The sequence below is a fragment of the Juglans regia genome, chromosome 16 (assembly GCF_001411555.2).
Source record: "Juglans regia cultivar Chandler chromosome 16, Walnut 2.0, whole genome shotgun sequence".
Taxonomy (NCBI): domain Eukaryota; kingdom Viridiplantae; phylum Streptophyta; class Magnoliopsida; order Fagales; family Juglandaceae; genus Juglans; species Juglans regia.
Window position 1 is genome coordinate 17124524 of NC_049916.1, and position 21024 is coordinate 17145547.

A 21024-nucleotide genomic window follows, 5' to 3' on the forward strand; every position below is an offset into this window, starting at 1 on the left:
CAGTACTCAAGTTGTAGGCTCAAAAAATCTAAAGTTTTCATATTTCTGTATTTTCTTGTATTGCTGAACTGGAATGTCAGTAGAACACAGCTTATGAATCAATAGCAGCCTGAATTTTTTTTTTCCTGCTCACATTGATTCTTTCTTTGGAGTTTCAGTTGCTTCATTAGATTTTTAACATAACAGGAGAAGATATTGTAATGTTGATTTCCATTTATGATGTTTATACTCAAATAATACAAGAAAACTGCTAATTGTGTATTTTGATTGCCATATCCTGTATTTGACAAGTTGAGATGTTAATAAATAACATAAATTGACAACATCGACCATGCAACATTTTTTCTGTGACAGATACTCCTTCAAACCCAAATTTGGAAGAGTAGGCATAAATGTCTACCCCAGTAATGGCTCCGGAATTCCTGGAGTAGAGAACTTGCAACCAGAAGCTGACGCCATTTTTGTAACCTGAGACCTGTGGTTTCTTTCAGTTGAGTAGAGAACTTGCAAGCACTGGGTTTTCCAAGAAACCATTCATTCTCCCTAAAATGTCACCAATGGCAGAAACAACTGTCCCGAGATGGCAGCAATATGGTCACCTGGGACGGAATGAACTCTTGGAGACTGTAGCAATCGAATCAGGCATTCCAGCTTTGAGGGTGTAAAATGAGTCTTCACACGTGTCATTCAGTTCCATGGTTGTTTCATCTACAAAGGGTGGATTTGTTGGTGCAGGAAGGTGCTCCTCCTTTGTTAGCATCTGCAAAGCCTTTGACATTGTTGGTCTCAATGAAGGAATCTCTTGGGTGCACAGAAGTCCGATGTGCACTACTCTCAAGATCTCATTCTTAATATTGCTGTTGTGGTGATTATGCAGCATTAGATTTGAATCATATAAATCCTCAACTGTCCCAGATTGAAAATGCTTCCATGTCTATTTTGACCACAAAGAAAGGGTATAAATGAGGACATTTAATTTATCTTTACACTCAAAACAATCCGTGCATACCAAAATAGATTATCCTGAAAGATAAATTCTTTTTGCAAGCCACTTTTAACACCACTGAAATGCAGATTGAAAAAACTTCAAAATAGCACCTATCTTTGAAAGGATGAAGTTGTGAATCTTACTACTGTGACTATGCTGTCCGAGTATTCTGAGGTTTTGCTCCTGTTGTTCTGCTTACCCATAACAATTTCTAACACAAGCACCCCAAAGCTGTACACATCGGCCTTTTCTGTCAACTGGCCATGGGCTAGGTACTCTGGAGCCATATATCCTCTAAAAATTCATGTAAAGAAATCACTATACTGTCTACTACATAGTGAACAAACCTATAAACACATCACCTACCTGTCTTTTATCACTAATACATGTTCTTACGCTGTTCTAAAATGTTAGTTTATTACCAAATTATAGGCGTGAATGTAACATTTCAAAGCCATTCAATGATTCAAACAATTATATAGGAATATAATTCTTACAGTGTTCCTGCAATGGCAGTACTTATGTGGCTCTTATCTTCTTCGAATGTCCTGGCCAACCCAAAATCTGCAATTTTAGCATGAAGTCTCGAATCTAATAAGATGTTACTGGCTTTTATATCTCTATGAAGGATTCTGATATTAGAGTTCTCATGAAGGTAGGCTAAACCTTCTGCTGTCCCTACAATAATTTCATGTCTCTTCTCCCAGTTCAGTGCTTTACCTCTGTTTGCATCTGTCATTTTAATTGAAACAATCGAAATAGTTACCATTGTTAGAATCCATCGTTGGGATTACATTTTTGGCATTTAAATGTAAGAATTAAGTGATTACCAAAGATGAAACGATCAAGGCTTTTGTTCGGCATGAGTTCATAGATAAGAAGGCTTTCAGGTCCAGAGCAGCTGCAACCTAGCAACCTAACTAGATTCTTGTGTTCAACCCCACTTATAATGTTAACTTCATTGTAGAAATCCGCCGCTCTATGTCGATTGTTGAAGAAAAGTCTTTTGACAGCAATCTCTCTTCCATCTGGTAGAATTCCCTGCGATGGAGGGAGGATTTGGTTATTTTTAAGACAATTTTTGAAATTCTAGGAATAGGGAAATTGAAAGAGGGGGATGATTATGTATAGGGGGTAGGAATGGAGAGAAACTACCTTATAAACTGTTCCAAACCCTCCTTGTCCAAGCTTGTTGGCATTATCAAAAGCACTTGTAGCCTTCTCTATTGTGGAATACTTGAAATTCAAGCTACTGTCATTAAGAATTTTCACCAATTTTTCTGCATCATTTGAACCTATGGAGCCGGAAAAAGAAAGAAAGAAAGAAAGATTAATTACTTTGAATGTGATCAATAATCAGCAAGAAGTACTAGAGTGTTCCAAGATAAGCATTTTTACCCCTTCTTTTCTTTTGTATATATCTGCGCTTCCTGATATATACACCAATTGTTATTCCAACAACCAAAACAATCACTGAACTGACAACTGAAACTACCATCACTATGGTGGTAACTGCAGAACAATAAACCCATGATCAAGAAAAAATTGTTCAAGAGAGATGTTATCTTCCTTGACACCACAAGTATGGACCCCTAGCATTATGCTCCATGTTTGATAACTTAATAATTCATTTACCTCTTGAATTTCCATTTTCTAGTTCCTTGTTGAGGAAATCTTTGTCCGAATACCGCATGAAGCAGCCAGTGTTCAATGCTCGGCCCTCCGACCAAGGTAAGCATTCCAACATCGAAGCAGATGCATTATCCAAACAGGCTCTGCAAGAGCTAGCATTCAGATTCCTCCAACAATTAGCCAGCACATAAACTGACTCATTCACTGCCGCAGGCACAGCCACATGTGCCCTTCCATACCCTTTGTTGCTAGGTGCAGCTTCAACAGCATGCCTCACAGCTTGTCTCACCGAGGCTCCGAACATCGAGTTCTTCCTTGTTGTATTCCCACACACTGCCCTGTCACCAGGTCCTTTATACTCTTCAAAGAAGCTATAATTCTCGGACCTCATGAAGCAACCATCGAGGTAAATACGACCCCCATTGTAAGGGAAGCACTTAGGAAGAATCGTGCGAGCCTCAGCATAGCATAATACACAGTCAAGTAATGGGAGATCCCCATAGCACTGAGCAAGGCCAAAGTTAGTATCAGGGCCTGAACCAGTGACTGCTACTCCAAAGCCTGAAACTCGCATTTGCTCACTGATTCTTTCCATTGTAGCAACAAAATTTGGAACAAAGATGGTGCTGTTGTGTTCAAGTTGGAGGCCACACGTTATATTGACTGTTTGTGACCTTGGATCTCCCAGTACTGCTGTTTCCAGTAGTAAAAGAATCATGATAACAAGGAAAGTAACATATTGGCAAGGGACTGATGGGTATTCTTGCTTCATTCTGGGATGATTTTGGACCTGTAAGAGCATTTAACATGAAACATGAAACTGGGAAAGAAAATTTGTTGGTACAAAGGATGACAATCATAGGCAACCATGATAAGCAGCAGTCCTCTCACCGAAATGGTGGGAATCCAACAACCTTTGGATTGTAAAATACTTTTTCTTTTTTCTTTTTTCGTTTTTCTAAAGAAGTTCTAATATATCAAAAAATCTATTTATAGGACGTGTAATAACATATGGCCTAGTGAAGTATTTATATGACATAAATGATTTGAAAGAGAGATTTTAAATTTTGAATCTCACAAATTAAATTCTTCTAGTGATATAGATGATGTACTACTCTTGATAATAGAATAATTCTGTATATTAAGTTAGTCCAAACAATTTCTAACCTTTTTAATAAGTTTGCTGAATTAGCATTCTCTTTCCGGCATCCAAATCAAACAAGCACCAATTTGACTGGCGTTATGCACGCGTGATAGTTGCATCATCAAACTTCAGAATTTCTCAGGATAACCCACCTACCTTCCACATCCAACTATTTGTGGGGATTTTTGATAAAAATAATATGGAAAATGATATAATAACAACTTTATTACAATCTAATTATAACTGAGTATAATTCTTTTTTTTTGGAGCAGCTGCAAGGGCATTTTTTAATTAAACTAGAAAAAATAAATATTTTAATATAACCCCACAAAAATACAAAAAATAGCATGAAAAGATTACTTTTTTTCGCAAAAAATTAAAAAAAAAAAGGAGCGGAAAAAATCAAAAAAATAAAACTGAGATGAAAATTAAAAACAGCATAAAAAAACAAAACTAGACGAAAAAAATGTGAAACTAGCGATTAAGGACTCGTTTTGATTCAGAAAGTGTTTTATCTCATTTTATCTTATCATTACAATTTTATCAAATTTTCACTCAAAAGATAATAAACAATTCAACTTTTTCAAATTACAATTCAAAAAAAAAAATCACAATTCAACATTTTCAAAATTTAAAACAATAATAATATTAAAAAAATAATATTTTATTCAACTTTTAATTTTTATCTAAAATTATCTTATTTAATCTCACCTCACCATTTATACCAGCCCTAAAAACTAAATATAGCACCCAACGTGGGGTCGGTTTGGGGCCTAATTTGCTTTCGGAAATCAACGACAACACATGACTTTTGCTTTTCAACTTTCAATTTTCAAAATTTGAGACTCCAAAATTTTGCATTATTGAAAAGCCGAGACCTATGTACATCTCATTTTCTATGATTTTTTTTTTTTAAACAAATGGAGGGACTGATATTGATTGTCATTTAATAATTAATACTAAGAGAGTGGGATAACCAATTAATGATATCGTACAATATTAAGGAAAAGACATAATGCTTTCAAAATTGGGTTAAATACAAACTTTCTATTTGTGAATTGCCTTTCGAAAATATTAGTCGTTATTTTCATTTCGGAATCCGAATTCCGATTCCGACTTGTATAGATTTCGATTCGACTATGATTCTGACTTGTCAAAGAAAAATAAGAGTGGAATTAAATTTGAGCTTTCAACTTTGAGCTTTTTTTAAGCTTAATCTTTAGCCCATTTAAAAAAAAAATTGTAGGCTTTAAATGATGTACTAATATCTAACTTATTTTTATACTAGACTTATATTATATTGTCCAATTACATGTTATCATACTATAATATTTCATATTAATTTTAGTGTCTAATTACATGTTAGTATATTATATTACATGTTATTACATTATACTAATGTCTAACTATTTATAACTTAATTATTTCCACACTAGATTTATTTTTAGTACTTAATTACATGTTATTATACTTTAATAAATTAATATTGTTTTATTAAATTATTATATTAGACTAATTAGTTATTTTTATACTAGTGTCTAATTTATTTCTATATAAAACTTATACTATAGTGCCTAACTCATTGTTATTATACTATAGTACCTAACTACATGTTATTGGGGGATCCACCATTCCTACCAGCACCACCAACTTGTTCTCATGTTGCTGTTCTTGTTCCTATTTTTCTAGAGGATAAGATCACATCCAGTTTTTCTTTTTCTTTTTTTCAAAACGTTTTTTCTATATCTGAGAACAACAACATAGAAATATAGAATGGGGATTTAGAAGTTGCTGAAATACGTCCGTAAACAAGAAGTACTAATACATGCAGGTGGTCCTATGATTTTTGGTTTTGGTCGCGAGACATCTTGATCTTCTATGATCAGTTGCAAATGATGAAGAAACAAAAATTAAGCGCCGGAAAAAGGACAGAGCAAAAGAGCATGATCCGGATTCCGGATCAACAAAACTATTCCATTATCCAACTAGCAGAGTATAATTCCCGCCAGATGTTATCAAAAGTTTGCAATATTTATAGAGAAGCTGAGAGTTTAGAATTACCAGATCGGAGTAACTCACCGTTTTCTGGGCATCGGAGTCGCTGAAACGTCTCAGATTCCGGTGGCGTGTGAAACGAGCTTTTGGCTTCGGTGGTTGGATGTTTTCAAGTGGTAGCTAAACAAAGAAGAAACACGTAAAGGTAATACATAGGTCCATAGGAAGACTAGCGACGACGTTTTTGACGGTTCCAGTGAGTCTACCCTTGTGTTTTTGAATTCAAGGCTTTCTCTTCCTTCTTCATGTTTTCTTTATTTTATTAGGAAATTAAGTTTGAAACGTATAAGAGGAATAAATAAATGTAAGGAAAAATTAAGAAATATCTAGAAGGTGATAAGGTGGGCCTCATTTGTATTGACATATGAAAAAGAATAAATCAGAAAAAGAGAGAATTCAGAAAATGTTGAACTTGTTTTTCATTGGAGTTCTTCTACATATAGTCGAATTGAAAAAATCTGAAGAGCAGCCCTTGTTCACGCATCAGCCGTTGCACTCCTCACGTGTATTCTTTTTTTTTGTCTCAAAACGTGCGTTTTGAAGAGATGACCTACATTTCCTGAAGTACTTATATGAACTGAAACCAATATATGAAGTACTTATTACTGCTGCATTGTGGATTATGATACTGTACTTAGATGATGGAGAACTTAATATTTATCTTTTTTTTTTTTTATGGGTTAAACACTTTAGATTGGCAATTAACATTTAAACACTTAAGTGAACTATGCTTCCACAAATGGGAAGAATTTATAGGAAAGACAAAGTGAACTATGCTTCCACAAATGTGCTGTATTAAAGAACATGAATATTTTCTACTAAACTAGTTTAGTGACTAGGCTTATCGTCAATTTCCTCATACAGTACATTATTATTTCCTAGTTCATTTATGTGATTGCAAGCTGTGCATAGATGAGTCATGCACCATATATGTTATGAATGGATGTCAATATTTTTGGGTTTTGCATCTTCCTCGTGAAACATTTGTCTTTTTTTTTTTCTTCTCCAAATGGATGTCAATACTTATCAAACGTGAAAACTCAAGGCACTTCGTGTTATATTAGTGGAGTCATTTTGGGATTGAATTGTTTGTAAAGATTAGCTCTTTATCCTTCTATTTCGTGCACTTTGAATATGGTCCATCTTGATAAATTTTCATGCACTTTGAATATGGTATTGGATAAGTCATGTTATTTCTTTAGTTTGCAGTTTGGCCAATCATGCAACTTTTTTACTTGGGTAGATAAAAAAATCCTTGAATACAGTACACGCATGACAGAAAGGGAACCAAATGAAACAGTTGGTGGCCGAAGCTACTCAAAGTCGTTTAATGGACGAAAACGAGGTATCCAAGCACAGGATGATGATGGAACCAAAAACTGTTGGACACCAAGTACAGCTTGAAAACCAAACACAGGAGCAAAATATTGATCACTGAATATATGGGACCTAGATTTTTTCAACTTGTACTTGTGATCAATCAATTTAGTTTGAATCCAAACTCAAAGCAATCCTCCATGCAAGCTTATGATGTTGTAATCAGTGACTTGTAGTTAAGAGATATTATGGATTGTAAGCAAGTGATAATTTACACTTTGACTTATTGTTGTAAATATTTGTTGGTTAATTGCAAGTGAGTTGTGACTGCATTACACCTGCAGTTAGAGATATTTGTTGGTTATTTTCAGTACACATGTATTTAGAAAAATCTTGATTAATTTCCTTCACATCTGACTAGAAAACTCAGGAAAAGATGCTAGTGTGGCCAAAAGATTGAGCTTAAGCTTATCAAAATGCTTTTCTGGTTCGCTGCAATTTCCATCACAGTATTTATACTTCATTAACTCAAAACATATAATTTTTAACATAATCATTTTCAAAATGTTGGGTCATGCGCATGTTCCCACATTGAGTTCTGTTGGCTTGGTTTATATATCCTTTAGACATAGTTGTTTCAAGGCCACTAATTTATGCATTCTCAAATACTGGATTAACATCCTGCACATATTAAACATCCTTATAGTCATCCAAGACTACAACAAGTGTTTCCACACAAAGCCCCTAGTCTACAATCTACAGAATCAACACCAACAGCATCTCTACAACACTGGAATACAAAAAAACAGCCACTAACACATGGCTCACAACACAATATACACAACTATGGAACATCACAGGGCATGGCCATCTCCACAACTGGTCACAGGCTCGATCATCCATCTCCACAACTACAAAGAAAACAACAAGAGAAAAAGTTAATATATATACCAAAGAAGTAATTAGTTATTAAGTAGTACATTAAGAACAACATAGGGCATACTGAGTATTCAAGGTCAAAACAATCAATGAATGCATAATCCATATTAATTTTAGCATTTTAGTAAGAAATTATGAGTGATAGAGGCAGGGGATCCAAGCATAGAATTCAAGCATAATCCATATCAATTAAAGCATAGAATCCTGGTTTTTTTTTTTTTTCATTTTTCCTATTCCAATCCTTTTAACTATTATTTCCTTTCCAGAATAGTGTTTCAGCCTCTTCTGTCTCTTTACAGTGGTATTTTAATCTAAGATAAACGAGACAAACATTAATCCATCACTTTGCAACTTACTCAAATGAAAAAGCCTGAACTTTGCAACTTAAAATTTACAGCATATATTGGTTCACCTATAGTTTAAAAGCCTGAACTATTGCCATCATCAATAGATGTGTGCTCATTTTAGTTGTTCTTTTTCATGTTATCAGGACCTCTTAAATTTTTTCTCATTTACTGGAGTGGTGTTTCTCATGTATACACCCACCCTATATACTCGAGCAATGCCTTTTGATCATGAATAGAGTTTGAACTTGCTTATAAAAAAAGGAAAAAAAATGCAACTTTAACCAAATTGTGAGAATCATGTTATATGCAATGATTTGCATGTGCTATAGAAATGGGTTCAGAAATGGGTTCGCTGTGTTTAAAATTTCAAATTGTAATTTTGAAGGAAGGAAAAAAAAAAGACAGCCACGTAGGGTGTGCAATGTGTCCACTAGAATTTGACCCCAGAAACCAATATCCGATTACTTGATTACCTAGATTGCAAATCCTTTAAAATGGGTAAACCCTCAAACTAAAACCCACCAAAATTCACATAAAGATCAAGAGGAAACTAAGGAATTAGAAGTGCAATCTGGAAGACAATGGTCTATGATCTTAGAGAGATAACCTGTCAAAGCCCACAAGAATGAGAGACAATCAAAAGGTGTTGCGATGGTGTCTATACTCAGAGAAAAACATATCTTGAGCATATTGCTTGTGGTATAATCTGGCCCAAATATATAAGTAATAAGTCACTCTCGGTTCAGCCTATTGTGATTGCAACTTGAAGCCTTATCAACATAGAAATAAAAATAAACCTCTCCAAAAGCCAGAACAAAAGTCACAGACAGCAAAACAGCAACAAAGGGGTAAAAAATCTGATCAAGGTATAAGGGAAGGGCCTGCAAAGAGCAAAACCAAGTACAGGCACAAATCTGTGAAATGCTATTTGGCATGCAAAATACCATCCGTCATGGTTCCATATTTATTTTAATCACACACAATTATTTTCATTTTTTTTAATGGGTCATCTTTTTTTCCCACCAACAATAGCTAAGCTAACCATATTTGAGACGTACAAAGAACAAGATTTCGCTTAAAATAACATACAAATAAACATGCTACGATTTGCAACGTTCACTTCAAACATGCATGGACTAACGTATTAATCATCTAACCTTTAACATATAAATTTATAACATAAAAGTAACTCTGGGCATTAAGTGAATGTTTGTCATACAAATAGAAGGAGAGAGAGGTATTACAGAGGGAGGGAGGAGCTAGGCAGCGACATTGGGCATAGAGGGAGGGGCAACGGTGAAGCGGGACCCAGAGCAGAGGATGGGCGACAACAACGCGGGGTGCTGGCCAGTGTATGTGCGACGGCGACGCGGTACCCAGAGCAGAGGAGGGGCGACGATGGCCTTTGAAGGTAGAAGACACCGAACAGTAGAGATGAAACCCAGGCCACTACTGAAGAGACGAAACCCAGGGCTGCAGATTTTGAATAGGAGAGGAAGCTGAAGAGAGGAGGGGGCTCTGAAGGTAGAAGACACCGAAATGGCAGACGTGGGAATTCGAATGGGTTTTGAGAAAATGCAGGTCATCTCTTCAAAATGCACGTTTTGAGACAAAAAAAAAAAAAACACGTAATGTGTGTAATGGCTGATGCGTGAACAATGGCTGCTATGTAGTTTTAGTGTTTTACTCAGTCGAGTTTGCAGAGTCAGAGATAGGGCTGAGCAAAAATCCGACAATCCGACTCCGAATCCGACTCCGCTCCGGCTCCGCTCCGACTCCGCTCCGGCTCCGACTTGTCGGAGTCGGAGTCGGAGGTTTTTTCTTCATGACAGTCGGAGTCGGAGTCGGAGTTGGATCCATTGATGATCCGACTCCGACTCCGCTCCGATCCGACTCCGATCCTCCGCCTCCGCCTCCGCCTCCGCCTCCGACGTCTCCCTCCGACTCCGCCTCCGCCTCCACCTCCGATTTTATACATATTTTATAAAATATGTGTTTTTCTATATATTAATTATTTAAAATTTATACAACTATATCTTATATAGTTAGTTAAACTCAATAATATACTAGTTAAATAATATATTTATACTATAATATATAGACTAAATTGACTAATAATAGTTTAGTATATGACTATATGTAAATATCATACTATTACAAATTTACAATATTACTACCATGTAACACTAAATTACTAATGTATAAATATAATAGCACATAATACTAATAACTAATGTATATATAATATACTATAAACACTAAGATGAATAATAACATCGACATGCAATATTGTAATACTAATGTATAAACACTAATCTATAAATTTATAATAACATATAATACTAATGTATAATAACTAAAGTATTATTCATATAAATTACTAATAGTCTAATAGTATTAATTACTATATATAAATTAGTAAACCACTTTAAGCCTATATATAAATGACTATATAAATTACTGTAGTAATAGTATCAATTACTAATACTATATTACTATATGATACTATTAAGTTATTAACTATAGTGATATACTAGTATTAGAAATTAAGTATACTAATACAATCAGTAATATAGTCAGTATAATACCAATATACTAATACTATTATATAGTTATACTAAATTAAAATCATTATAGCAAATACTAATATATAGTTATTCTAATCATTACAACTAATTCTAATACTAATATAGACTATAGTTATAACTTGTAGTATCATAACTATACTAAATCACTATAACTTATACTAATATAGTTATACTAAATGACTACTATAACTATATATATTATATAGTATTAATATCACTATTAGTATAATATATAGTATTAATAATAACTAATAGTCTAATACTAATATAACTATTAGTATAACTAATATCACTACTAGTATAACTAATATTAATACTAATACTAATATACTAATACTATTATATAGTTATACTAAATTAAAATCATTATAGCAAATACTAATATATAGTTATTTAATCACTACAACTAATTCTAATACTAATATAGACTATAGTTATAACTTGTAGTATCATAATTATACTAAATCACTATAACTTATACTAATATAGTTATACTAAATGACTATTTATAACTATAACTATATATATTATATAGTATTAATATCACTATTAGTATAATATATAGTATTAATAATAACTAATAGTCTAATACTAATATAACTATTAGTATAACTAATATCACTACTAGTATAACTAATATTAATACTAATACTAATATACTAATACTATTAGTGTATTACATATATTTATATATATTAATATATATATATATAAAGTATATTAGTGTATTAATAATATTTCGTATACAGTGTCGGTGTCTTTTTTTTAATATTCATATATAATAATATATATCATATATTTTTTTATGAATCTTCATATATATATATATATATAATATAAATTATAATGATAACATTAGATTGATATTGCATGGTCTTCTATTTAGTTTAGATTGTAATATTGATAAAGTTGAAATTTGAAAGCTCACAATTTTTTTTTTTAAAAAAATGGGTCAAATATGAAATTAAAAAAGACAAAAAAATAAAATAAAAAAATCCGACTCCGCTCCGACAAGTCGGAGTCGGAGTCGGATCGGATAATATACATCGCGGAGTCGGAGTCGGAGGTCGGATTCGACCTCCGACAAAGTCGGAGTCGGAGTCGGAGTCTGGGCCTTCCGACTCCGAATAGGTCGGTGCTCAGCCCTAGTCAGAGAGTAAGCGACTGGCATGGCTGGTCCCACGTCAGACATAAGAGACAATAAAAGTTTCATAGACCCAATTCCATTGGAAGATGATTTATATATAACATTTTCTATAATATATTTTACAAAAATGTATTAAATAAAGAGAAATTTAGTAAAATACTTTACAAAAGTAACATTATTTTATAAAAATATCCTTATCTTACAATATTATTATGAAATATATTGTAAAAATTTGTTGTCTATCAATACTTGTTATGAACAATGTCAACCATTTATAAGACACATGTTAAATGAGAAGATAGGTTAGCAGCCCATGTGGAAGATTTGGGTGCAACTGCTTTTGCTGATGTGGAACAGAGGAGGCATATGGAGGACACTGTTAAGGGTGCAAATCGGTCGGTCCAGTCTGGTCCGGCGATGGATCGAACATTTTCGGTCTATCATTTTTTCTAGACCGGACAGGTAACTATCGATCCAGTTCGGTCCGATCGGTCCATTTGGTCCAGCCTAATTTTTTTTTTTAAAACCAATTAATAAAAAAATTTATTTAAAATACTAAATTAAACTAAGTGACTTATTAATGTGGATTATGTAGCAAACTCAATAAAAAAATATTTTATATGGTCAATAATAATAAATTAGATAAAAATTACATTATTAATTTATATAATTACTATATAATTAACTAATTGATATTATATATTAGTTAATTGATAGAATATTAACAAGTTTTAATAACATATTTAAAATTTTATATTTTTAATTGTACAATTATTATATAAATAATATATATAAAATATTTTTTTATTTTTATTTTTCATCGGTCCGGAAAAACCCTGGATTGTGGATCTGATCGAAACTTTTTGGTCCTTTAAAACGTGGACCGAGATCGACCGGTCTCAGTCTCAGTCCGGTCCGGTCTGGACCGACCGTTTATAACCCCTAGAAGCTGTTTTATTCTCATGAGAGTTGTGTAGGCTATAGAAGGGGATTGGTATGCATTCTGTAAACAAAATTACAAAATGTTAATTTATAGAATATTAACAAGTATTAATTCTGATTGTTCTTATTTTAGTTTTATTTCATTGCATTACAAAACCTACAAGTTTCTTGATAATCGTGGCTGGAAATTCTACACTAGCTATTGCAGCAATTTTAAGAATTACAGCAACTGGTATTAAGAGCAAGGCTCGATGGGGATTGCCAAGTTTGATGTAAAGAAGTTTACAGGGAAGAATGACTTTGGGTTGTGAAGGATCAAGATGCGAACTCTTTTGGTTCAACAGGGTCTTCGGGATGCACTTCTTGGTGAAAAGAATTTAAATTCTTTATCAAACAAGGATAAATCTAAAATACTACAGAAAGCTCACAGCACCATTATTCTCTCCCTCAGTGAAAAAGTCTTAAGAGAAGTTGCAAAGGAGGTGTCAGCAGCTGGGATTTGGCTCAAGCTAGAAAATCTGTATATGACAAAATCCTTGGCAAACAGACTTCACAAGAAGACAAGACTCTACACCTTCAAAATGGCTCTAGCTACGTCTATGGAAGAACATCTTGATGAGTTTAACAATATAATCTTGGATCTTGCAAACATAGACATAAATATAGAGGATGAGGATCAAGTTATTCTGTTATTAAGATCCTTGGATGCTTCATACGTTGATCTTAAAGAAACCATGATGTATGGTAGAGAAAGCTTAACACTAGATGAAGTGCTATCTGTTTTGCATTCTAAAGAATTTCAGAATAAAGCAGAAACAAAAATTGAAACTGGAGAAGGCTCGGTAATAGGGGGTAGACCAGAAAAATATAATCACAAAGGGAGGAATATTAAGAGAAGGTTAAAGTCAAAAGGGAAGCATCTAAAATGCTCCATTTGTCATAAGGAGGGATACTTTAAGAGGGATTGTCCTGAGAGAAAACAAAACTTGGACAATAAAAAGAAAGGAAGAGGGAAATGCAGCAGTGGTTTTGGATGGTTATGACAGTGCTAAGGTGTTGAATGTCTCAGATGTGGATTCAAGAAATGAGTGGATCTTAGACTCTGCATGTTCATTCCACATGTGCCCCTCAAGATCTTGGTTTGAGATCTTCAAAGAAATGGATGGAGGACATGTAATTCTTGTAAATAACAAGTCCTGCAAGATTTTGGGTATTGGATCTGTTAGGCTAAGGATGTTTGATGGTATGGAAAGGTTACTACAGAAGGTAAGATACATACCTGAGATAAAGAGAAATCTTATTTCTCTGGGAATGCTCGATCAATCTGGCTACACATTTAGATCAGAATCTAGGATATTAAAGGTTGCCATGGGATCTCTGATAGTGGATGAAGGGAGTGATAAAAAATAGACTGTATACTTTGGTGGGTAAGACATTTATTGGGGAGGCATCACCTGTTCAAAGTATAATGGAAGATAAGGTTAAACTATGGCACATGAAGCTAGGACACATCAGTCAAAAGGGGCTAAAAGAACTGGAAAAACAAGGTTTGCTAGGAAAAGAAAAACATGTAGAACTACCATTTTGTGAACACTGAATTTTTGGAAAGGCTATAAGAGTTAGTTTCAAAACTGCAACACACCAAACTAAGCAAACCTTGGACTATATTCACACAGATTTATGAGGACCTGCAAGGGTCACTTCACATGGCGGGGCAAGATACTTCCTATCCATCATTAATGACTACTCGAGGAATGTACAACTCTACATCCTGAAAAACAAAAGTAACACATTTTTTAAGTTCAAAGAATGAAAAACATTGGTTGAAAACTAGGTTGGCAAAAAGGTTAAAATATTAAGAACATGCAATGGTTTGTAATACTTATAAAATGAGTTTAACACTTTTTGTCAAAGGGAGGACATGGCTAGGCACTAAACAGTGAGGAAAACCCCCCAACAAAATAGCTTAGCTGAGTGCATGAATAGAACCATTTTGGAAAGGGTAAGGTGTATGCTGTCAACATCAAGATTACCAAAAACATTTTGGGCTAAGACTGTTGTCACAACAATACACCTAATAAATAGAAGTCCCTCCTCAGCTATAGACTTTAAAACACCATAGGAAATATGGTTTGGAAAACCATCTAAGTATGACCACTTGAGGATTTTTGAATGTGTAGCATATGCACATACAAAAACTGATAAACTAGAACCTAGAGCACTTAAGTGCACTTTGTGGGCTATCCTCATGGATCTAAAGGATACAAGTCGTGGATTGATGAACCTGGGAAACATAAATGTATAATTAGCAGAGATGTGACATTCAATGAACTACAAATGGCTTGAACACAAAAAAATCAAAATGAAAGTCAAACATAGGAGCTTACCATAGATAGTCTGCAACTTTAGGTGGAGCAGTCAACAAGCTCACCTTATCACTAGGACAATCAAGTTGGAAAAACTACTGAGATACAAGCTCAAAGGGCATAGATCAAGGTGGAGCAAACTCATATAAGTTGGTAAGAGACATACAAAAGAGGATTATAAAGCCACCTCAGAGATATGGTCAAGCTGAACTGACATAATTTGCCTTGACAGTTGCTGAAGACATAATTGACATGGAGTCAAGGTTATATAAAGAAGCCATGGCTAGTAAGGAGGCTAAGAAGTGGATGCTTGCTATGCAAGAGGAAATGGTCTCTAAACAAGAATAAAACATGGGAACTGGTTCCTAAACCAGAGAAATAGAAACTGATTGGGTCCAAATGGATCTATAAATGAAATGAAGGCATACCAGGGGTTGAGGTTCTATGGTATAAAGCAAGATTGGTAGCAAAAAGGTTTACACAGAGAGAGGGGATATATTACAATGAAATATTCTCACCTGTGGCTAAACATATCTCAATCAGGCTGTTGCCATCATTTGTTGCCTATCATGACATGCATTTGGAACAACTGGATGTAAAGACAGCTTTCTTGCATGGAGGACTTGATGAAGTTATATACATGCAACCACCCGAAGGGTTTATAAATGAAGCCAATAGAGATCAAGTGTGTTTACTCAATAAATCATTGTATGGACTTAAACAATCCCCAAGGCAATGGTATAAAAGATTTGACTCTCACATGATTGGAAATGGCTTCAAAAGAAGCTGTTATGATAGCTGTGTATATTACAAGCAAACTAGAGAACTTATGATATATCTACTGCTGTATGTAGATGACATGCTCATTGCTTGTAAGGATAAAATTCAGATTGATCACGTTAAATGCATGATCAAATCAGAATTTGATATGAATGAACTAGGCCCTGCTAAGAGAATACTAGGAATGGAGATAGTAAGGGAAAGGAAGAAAGGACCACTGTACCTATCCCAAAAATCATATATTTCAAAGGTTCTAACCAGGTTTGGTATGGATAAATTAGAAATAGTATATACCCTTATGGGGCAGCACTCCAAACTGTCAATCACCCAAGCACCAGAAACTGAGGAAGATAAGGAATTCATGGCTAAAATTCCATATGCTAGCATGGCGGGAAGCATCATGTATGCTGTGGTCTGCTCTAGATGATATTTGACCTATGTTGTTAGCGTAGTCAGTAAGTTTCTCAGTAATCCAAGAAAACCACACTAGCATGCTGTCAAGTGGGTATTCCAATATCTTTCTGGTTCAAGGTGTTTAGGACTGAGTTTGGTGGAAGTGTGCATTTGAGAAGTGAGCTTAAAGGCTTTGTTGGCTCAAACTATGCGGGAAATGTGACACTAGAAAGTCATTGATTGGCTTTGTGTTTACAGCTTTTGGAGAGCCATCAATTGAAAGGCAAACTTGTAACCCGTAGTTGACTATCAACAATTGAGGCAGAATACATTACAATGACTGAGGCAATGAAGGAGGCTATATGGTTGAAGGGTATATCTCACGAACTAGGCATGTATGAAAGAAATATCATAGTCTACTATGATAATCAGAGTACAATTCATCTTGCCAAAAATTAGGTATATGATGAGAGATCAAAACATATAGATATCAGGCTATTCTTTGCGAGGGACATCATAGCAATTGAGGAGATTGGAGTAGAAAAGATCCCAATTGAAGAAACCCATCAGATATGATGACTAAATCCTTGTCAACAATCAAGTTCAAACATTATCTGGACTTGATTAATATGGAAAACTGCTAATCCCCTTTTGGGGATGAACTTGTGGGAACACTCAAGAGGAAGGAGGCAGCTTGGGAGATCTAAATGATTTCCAAGGTGGAGACTTGTTATGAAGAATGTCAACCATTTATACAAAGACACATGTTAAATGAGAAGATAGGTTGGTAGTCCATGTGGAAGACTCGAGTGCAACTGCTTTTGCTGATATGGAATAGAGGAGGCACATGAAGGAAGCTGTTATATTCTCATGAGAGTTGTGTAGGCTATAAAAGGGACTGGTTTGCATTCTGTAAACAGATATGAGAAAAACTACTGGTGATAAGAGAGTGCAAGAAACATGTGAATAAGCTTCAAGAAAGTGAGAGAGACTTGAGAGGAGTGTACTTATAATCTCAAAGTTGTTTTTGGCCATCAATAAAGAAGGCTCTTGACTATTCCTAATGTGGATGTAGATAATTTTGATCGAACCACTTAATTCTGATTGTTCTTGTTTTAGTTTTATTTCATTGTATTACAAAACCTTCAAGTTTCTTGATAATCTTGGCTGGAAACTCTACACTAGCTGTTGCAGCAGTTTTAAGAATTACAACTATACTCATTCCCGTTTCCATCTCTCTCTCATTTCATTTTTGCATTCTACTATCCATGACTCCTCTCTCGCTCAGATTGCGTCACACCTCCCCCTCTTTCTCACTGCTCAAATCCCATCTCCCCTGCTACACTCAATCAATTTCTTTATAGTGCTCCTTCACCCCTAAAAAAAAAATAATAATAATAAACAACAGAAACCTCTCTCTCTCTCTCTCTCTCTCTCTCTCCCGCCCCTTTGTCTTCAACAACAAGGGTAAACACCATTTTTCTTTCTTCCACTTAGTATCTTTGCTCTAGTTTTAGCCTTCTGATGCTCTCTGAAAGTTGAACAATAAAACCTATTTCTTAGAATTTGAATTTTTTTTCTTATAGGTGTAAAATTGTCTTATTTCCTTTTTCTTTTCTTTTTGCACATTGACATGGCTTCCATTGTTGCTAACTTGCCTCCACCATTGTTGGTACATGGTACAAAAATCTACAGAAACTCCTAGTTTCTTTCATTAGAGGTGAGGTTTTGGCAAGGAAAATTATAACCTTTCAAATATTTTACAACTATTTTACAATTCTACATGAAATAGAGGGTAGTTTTGTAATATTAAAATCTATTTTTAATGGAGTTACATGATTTCATTAGTTGTTTGAAAATGAGTTGTAAACTAGTTATAAAAGAGTTTCAGGTGTATCATTATTCTTTTGGCAAAGTACAACGAGAGGGCGACGAAAAAATCTTTGTTGGGCTTTACTTTTTCGGGTTTATCATTTATGTGCAAATTGGAGAAACCCAGTTTTATAATAAAAATTGATATTTTTTAGAATTATTGAATTATATAAATTTTGAAAAAATAAAAAGTTTAATTTTGTGATTTTAATATATTTATAGGTATTTTATTTAATAATTGATATTAGTTAATGATAAATATATTCATAAATAATACTCAATCATTACAAAAGCTTTCCAATAATTGGTGAATCCACCACTTTATCAAATCTCAATAAAAAATTAAAACCATCTCATCTCACTTCTCTATCCAAACACATTTTAAAATTAATTCATCTCATCTTAAGTCAAATATCTCACTGCTATTCACAGATCACCACATTTCATCTCATCTGACTATCCAAATACGACCTGAATTAAAAAGTAATGCTACATACAGTCGTAGAGTGCGTAAGCACCATACAATTGTTTTGAAAAAGAGTGATGTCCACTATTAAAAAATTATTATTTTTTTCATCTGGATCAAGTATTTACTCACTTTTTCAAAGAGATTGCACTGCAGTTGCGTACTCCATGACTGTAAATATCATTTCTCAAATTAAAAAGAGTAATGTTAGATAAGTCATGGGCTGTGCAAGGACTGTATACTCTTTTTAAAAAAGAGTGAGATGTATCATTAAAAAAATTATTTTTTTCATGTAGGTCTCATATTTACTCACTTTTTTTGAAAGAAGTGTAGAAAGCTTGCACACCCTTTGACTATAAATATCATTTATCCATTAAAAATAAAGGGGCAATGACCATGAGTTTTGGCCCATATTCCTTAGTAGAGCTAAGGAAGGGGGGAGGGGATTGCCATAGGCTTTTTGTTTTGATCCAACACGTAGACCAATCGATTATGCCTTGAAACCTCGAGCAATAAAAAGACAATGCAATCGTTTGTTTTTGTGTCTTTTGTAGGAGATCTCCACTTCCACAACCTTAGTGTTCTCGTTCAAGGAAAGTAGGAACATAGTTGGATAGCTAGAGTTGAAAAAACATGATCCTCGATGGCACCTAGAGTAGATCGGTGACTATCTTGGCAATAAGGTCCACGGGCCAGTAATAATGGAGTTGGCTGCCATGCTTTTCAAGATTTGAGGCTAAAGAATTTGTTGATGCCGCCCGAGTACTTATCGAAGTGTCTGAATCATGGCGGCGCATGAGCCTTAGGCACTGGTCGGATGGTTGTGGACATGGCTCTTTTGTGGGTTCGTGCCTAAGGAGTTATGTGGTGTGACACGTGATGTCTTTAGGTGGTTAGAGGATGATAGATCTATCATTTGTCAGCACAGTTGAGGATAAAATAAAGAAAAATCAGCAAAGAATGAGGAAAAAGTTGTACCTTAGTATGGAAGGAGGAAGAAGGAAGGAGGAAGGAGGGAGGAGCATCTAGTCCCTCTCCCTAGGCAGAAAATCAGTTAGGGCTTTTGCAGTATATCTAACAAAATAATTAGCACATGATGAGATGAGAAAATGAACATCAAAATAGCAAACAAATGAAATAGCTTAATAATTATAACCTTGGAGTTTTTTTGTTGTTGTGCAAACTCAATAAAAACATACATATGGCCATACTATAATCAACATAAAAATGTCAAAAAATTTAAAATTTCAATCTCTTTAGACGTTGCTATCTGTACATGATTGAGGCAAGACCCGAAAATAAAAATGAATGCGTGTACAATTAAATGAATTTTTAATGCATCATTGGTTAATCCCGAAAAATCACACGAGTCGAAATGGCACTACAAGAAATCTGGCATTTTCTAGCGCTCAAAATCGTCGCAAATACCTTTCAGAATCGCTGCATTTGATCATTTTCGATGATTTGTAAATCGCTGCAGGTTCGCCGAAATCCTAAAGCTATTTTTGATCAATTTCGGCGATTGGAAAAAATCGTCACAAAAAACTACTATTTCCGGCGATATGTGTTCGTCACAAAAAATTAATAAATCGCCGCAAATAACTTATTATTTTTCTCAGCGATTTAAGATTATTGCCATTAGGAAGTATTTCCAGCGGGTAAGTTTCGCCGAAAAAAACTATTTTTGGCGATTTTATGTCGCCGTAAATATATTTCTGCTATGAAAAAATTATTTGCGGCGAGCAAAACTCGTCGGAAAAGATGTTTTAGAAAATAAAGAAAAAATGTACAAGACAGTATAGAGAAAATATTATACACTTTCAAGTTTTGCAGGCTTGACAAAAAAGATATTATACTATGGATTCCCCTAATATTCTTTTTACATACTCAAAAAAGATCCAAAGTATGAGCTAGTAATATGACCAAAATTGGCATGAAGCCTAAAAAAAACCTATTGATCTAAAATGCCACTGCACAAAAAAAGAACCACAATTGTCTTCTACACTAAAATGCCACTGCACTAAAAAACATGGCTGCACTAAAATAGA

General features: G+C 34.3%; 1 protein-coding gene across 3 annotated transcripts; it reads right to left on the bottom strand.

The window, feature by feature from the left end:
* Nucleotides 1-237: 237 nt before the first annotated feature.
* On the bottom strand, nucleotides 238-6066 carry LOC109020109 (cysteine-rich receptor-like protein kinase 2). 3 transcript variants are annotated; one of them, XM_035686821.1, is made up of 9 exons: nucleotides 5844-6066; nucleotides 3788-3916; nucleotides 2624-3410; nucleotides 2387-2500; nucleotides 2144-2283; nucleotides 1819-2029; nucleotides 1486-1720; nucleotides 1132-1282; nucleotides 238-934 (listed from the first exon to the last, which is right to left on the bottom strand). In XM_035686821.1, the coding sequence occupies exons 3-9, from the start codon at nucleotides 3390-3392 to the stop codon at nucleotides 596-598; spliced, it is 1959 nt and encodes a 652-aa protein (XP_035542714.1). In that variant the 5' UTR covers nucleotides 3393-3410; nucleotides 3788-3916; nucleotides 5844-6066; the 3' UTR covers nucleotides 238-595. The 3 variants fall into 3 exon arrangements, with proteins under 3 accessions (XP_035542714.1, XP_035542713.1, XP_035542715.1); XM_035686820.1 differs by lacking the exon at nucleotides 3788-3916; XM_035686822.1 differs by lacking the exon at nucleotides 3788-3916 and having other exon boundaries at nucleotides 5826-6066.
* Between the last annotated feature and the right edge of the window lie 14958 nt (nucleotides 6067-21024).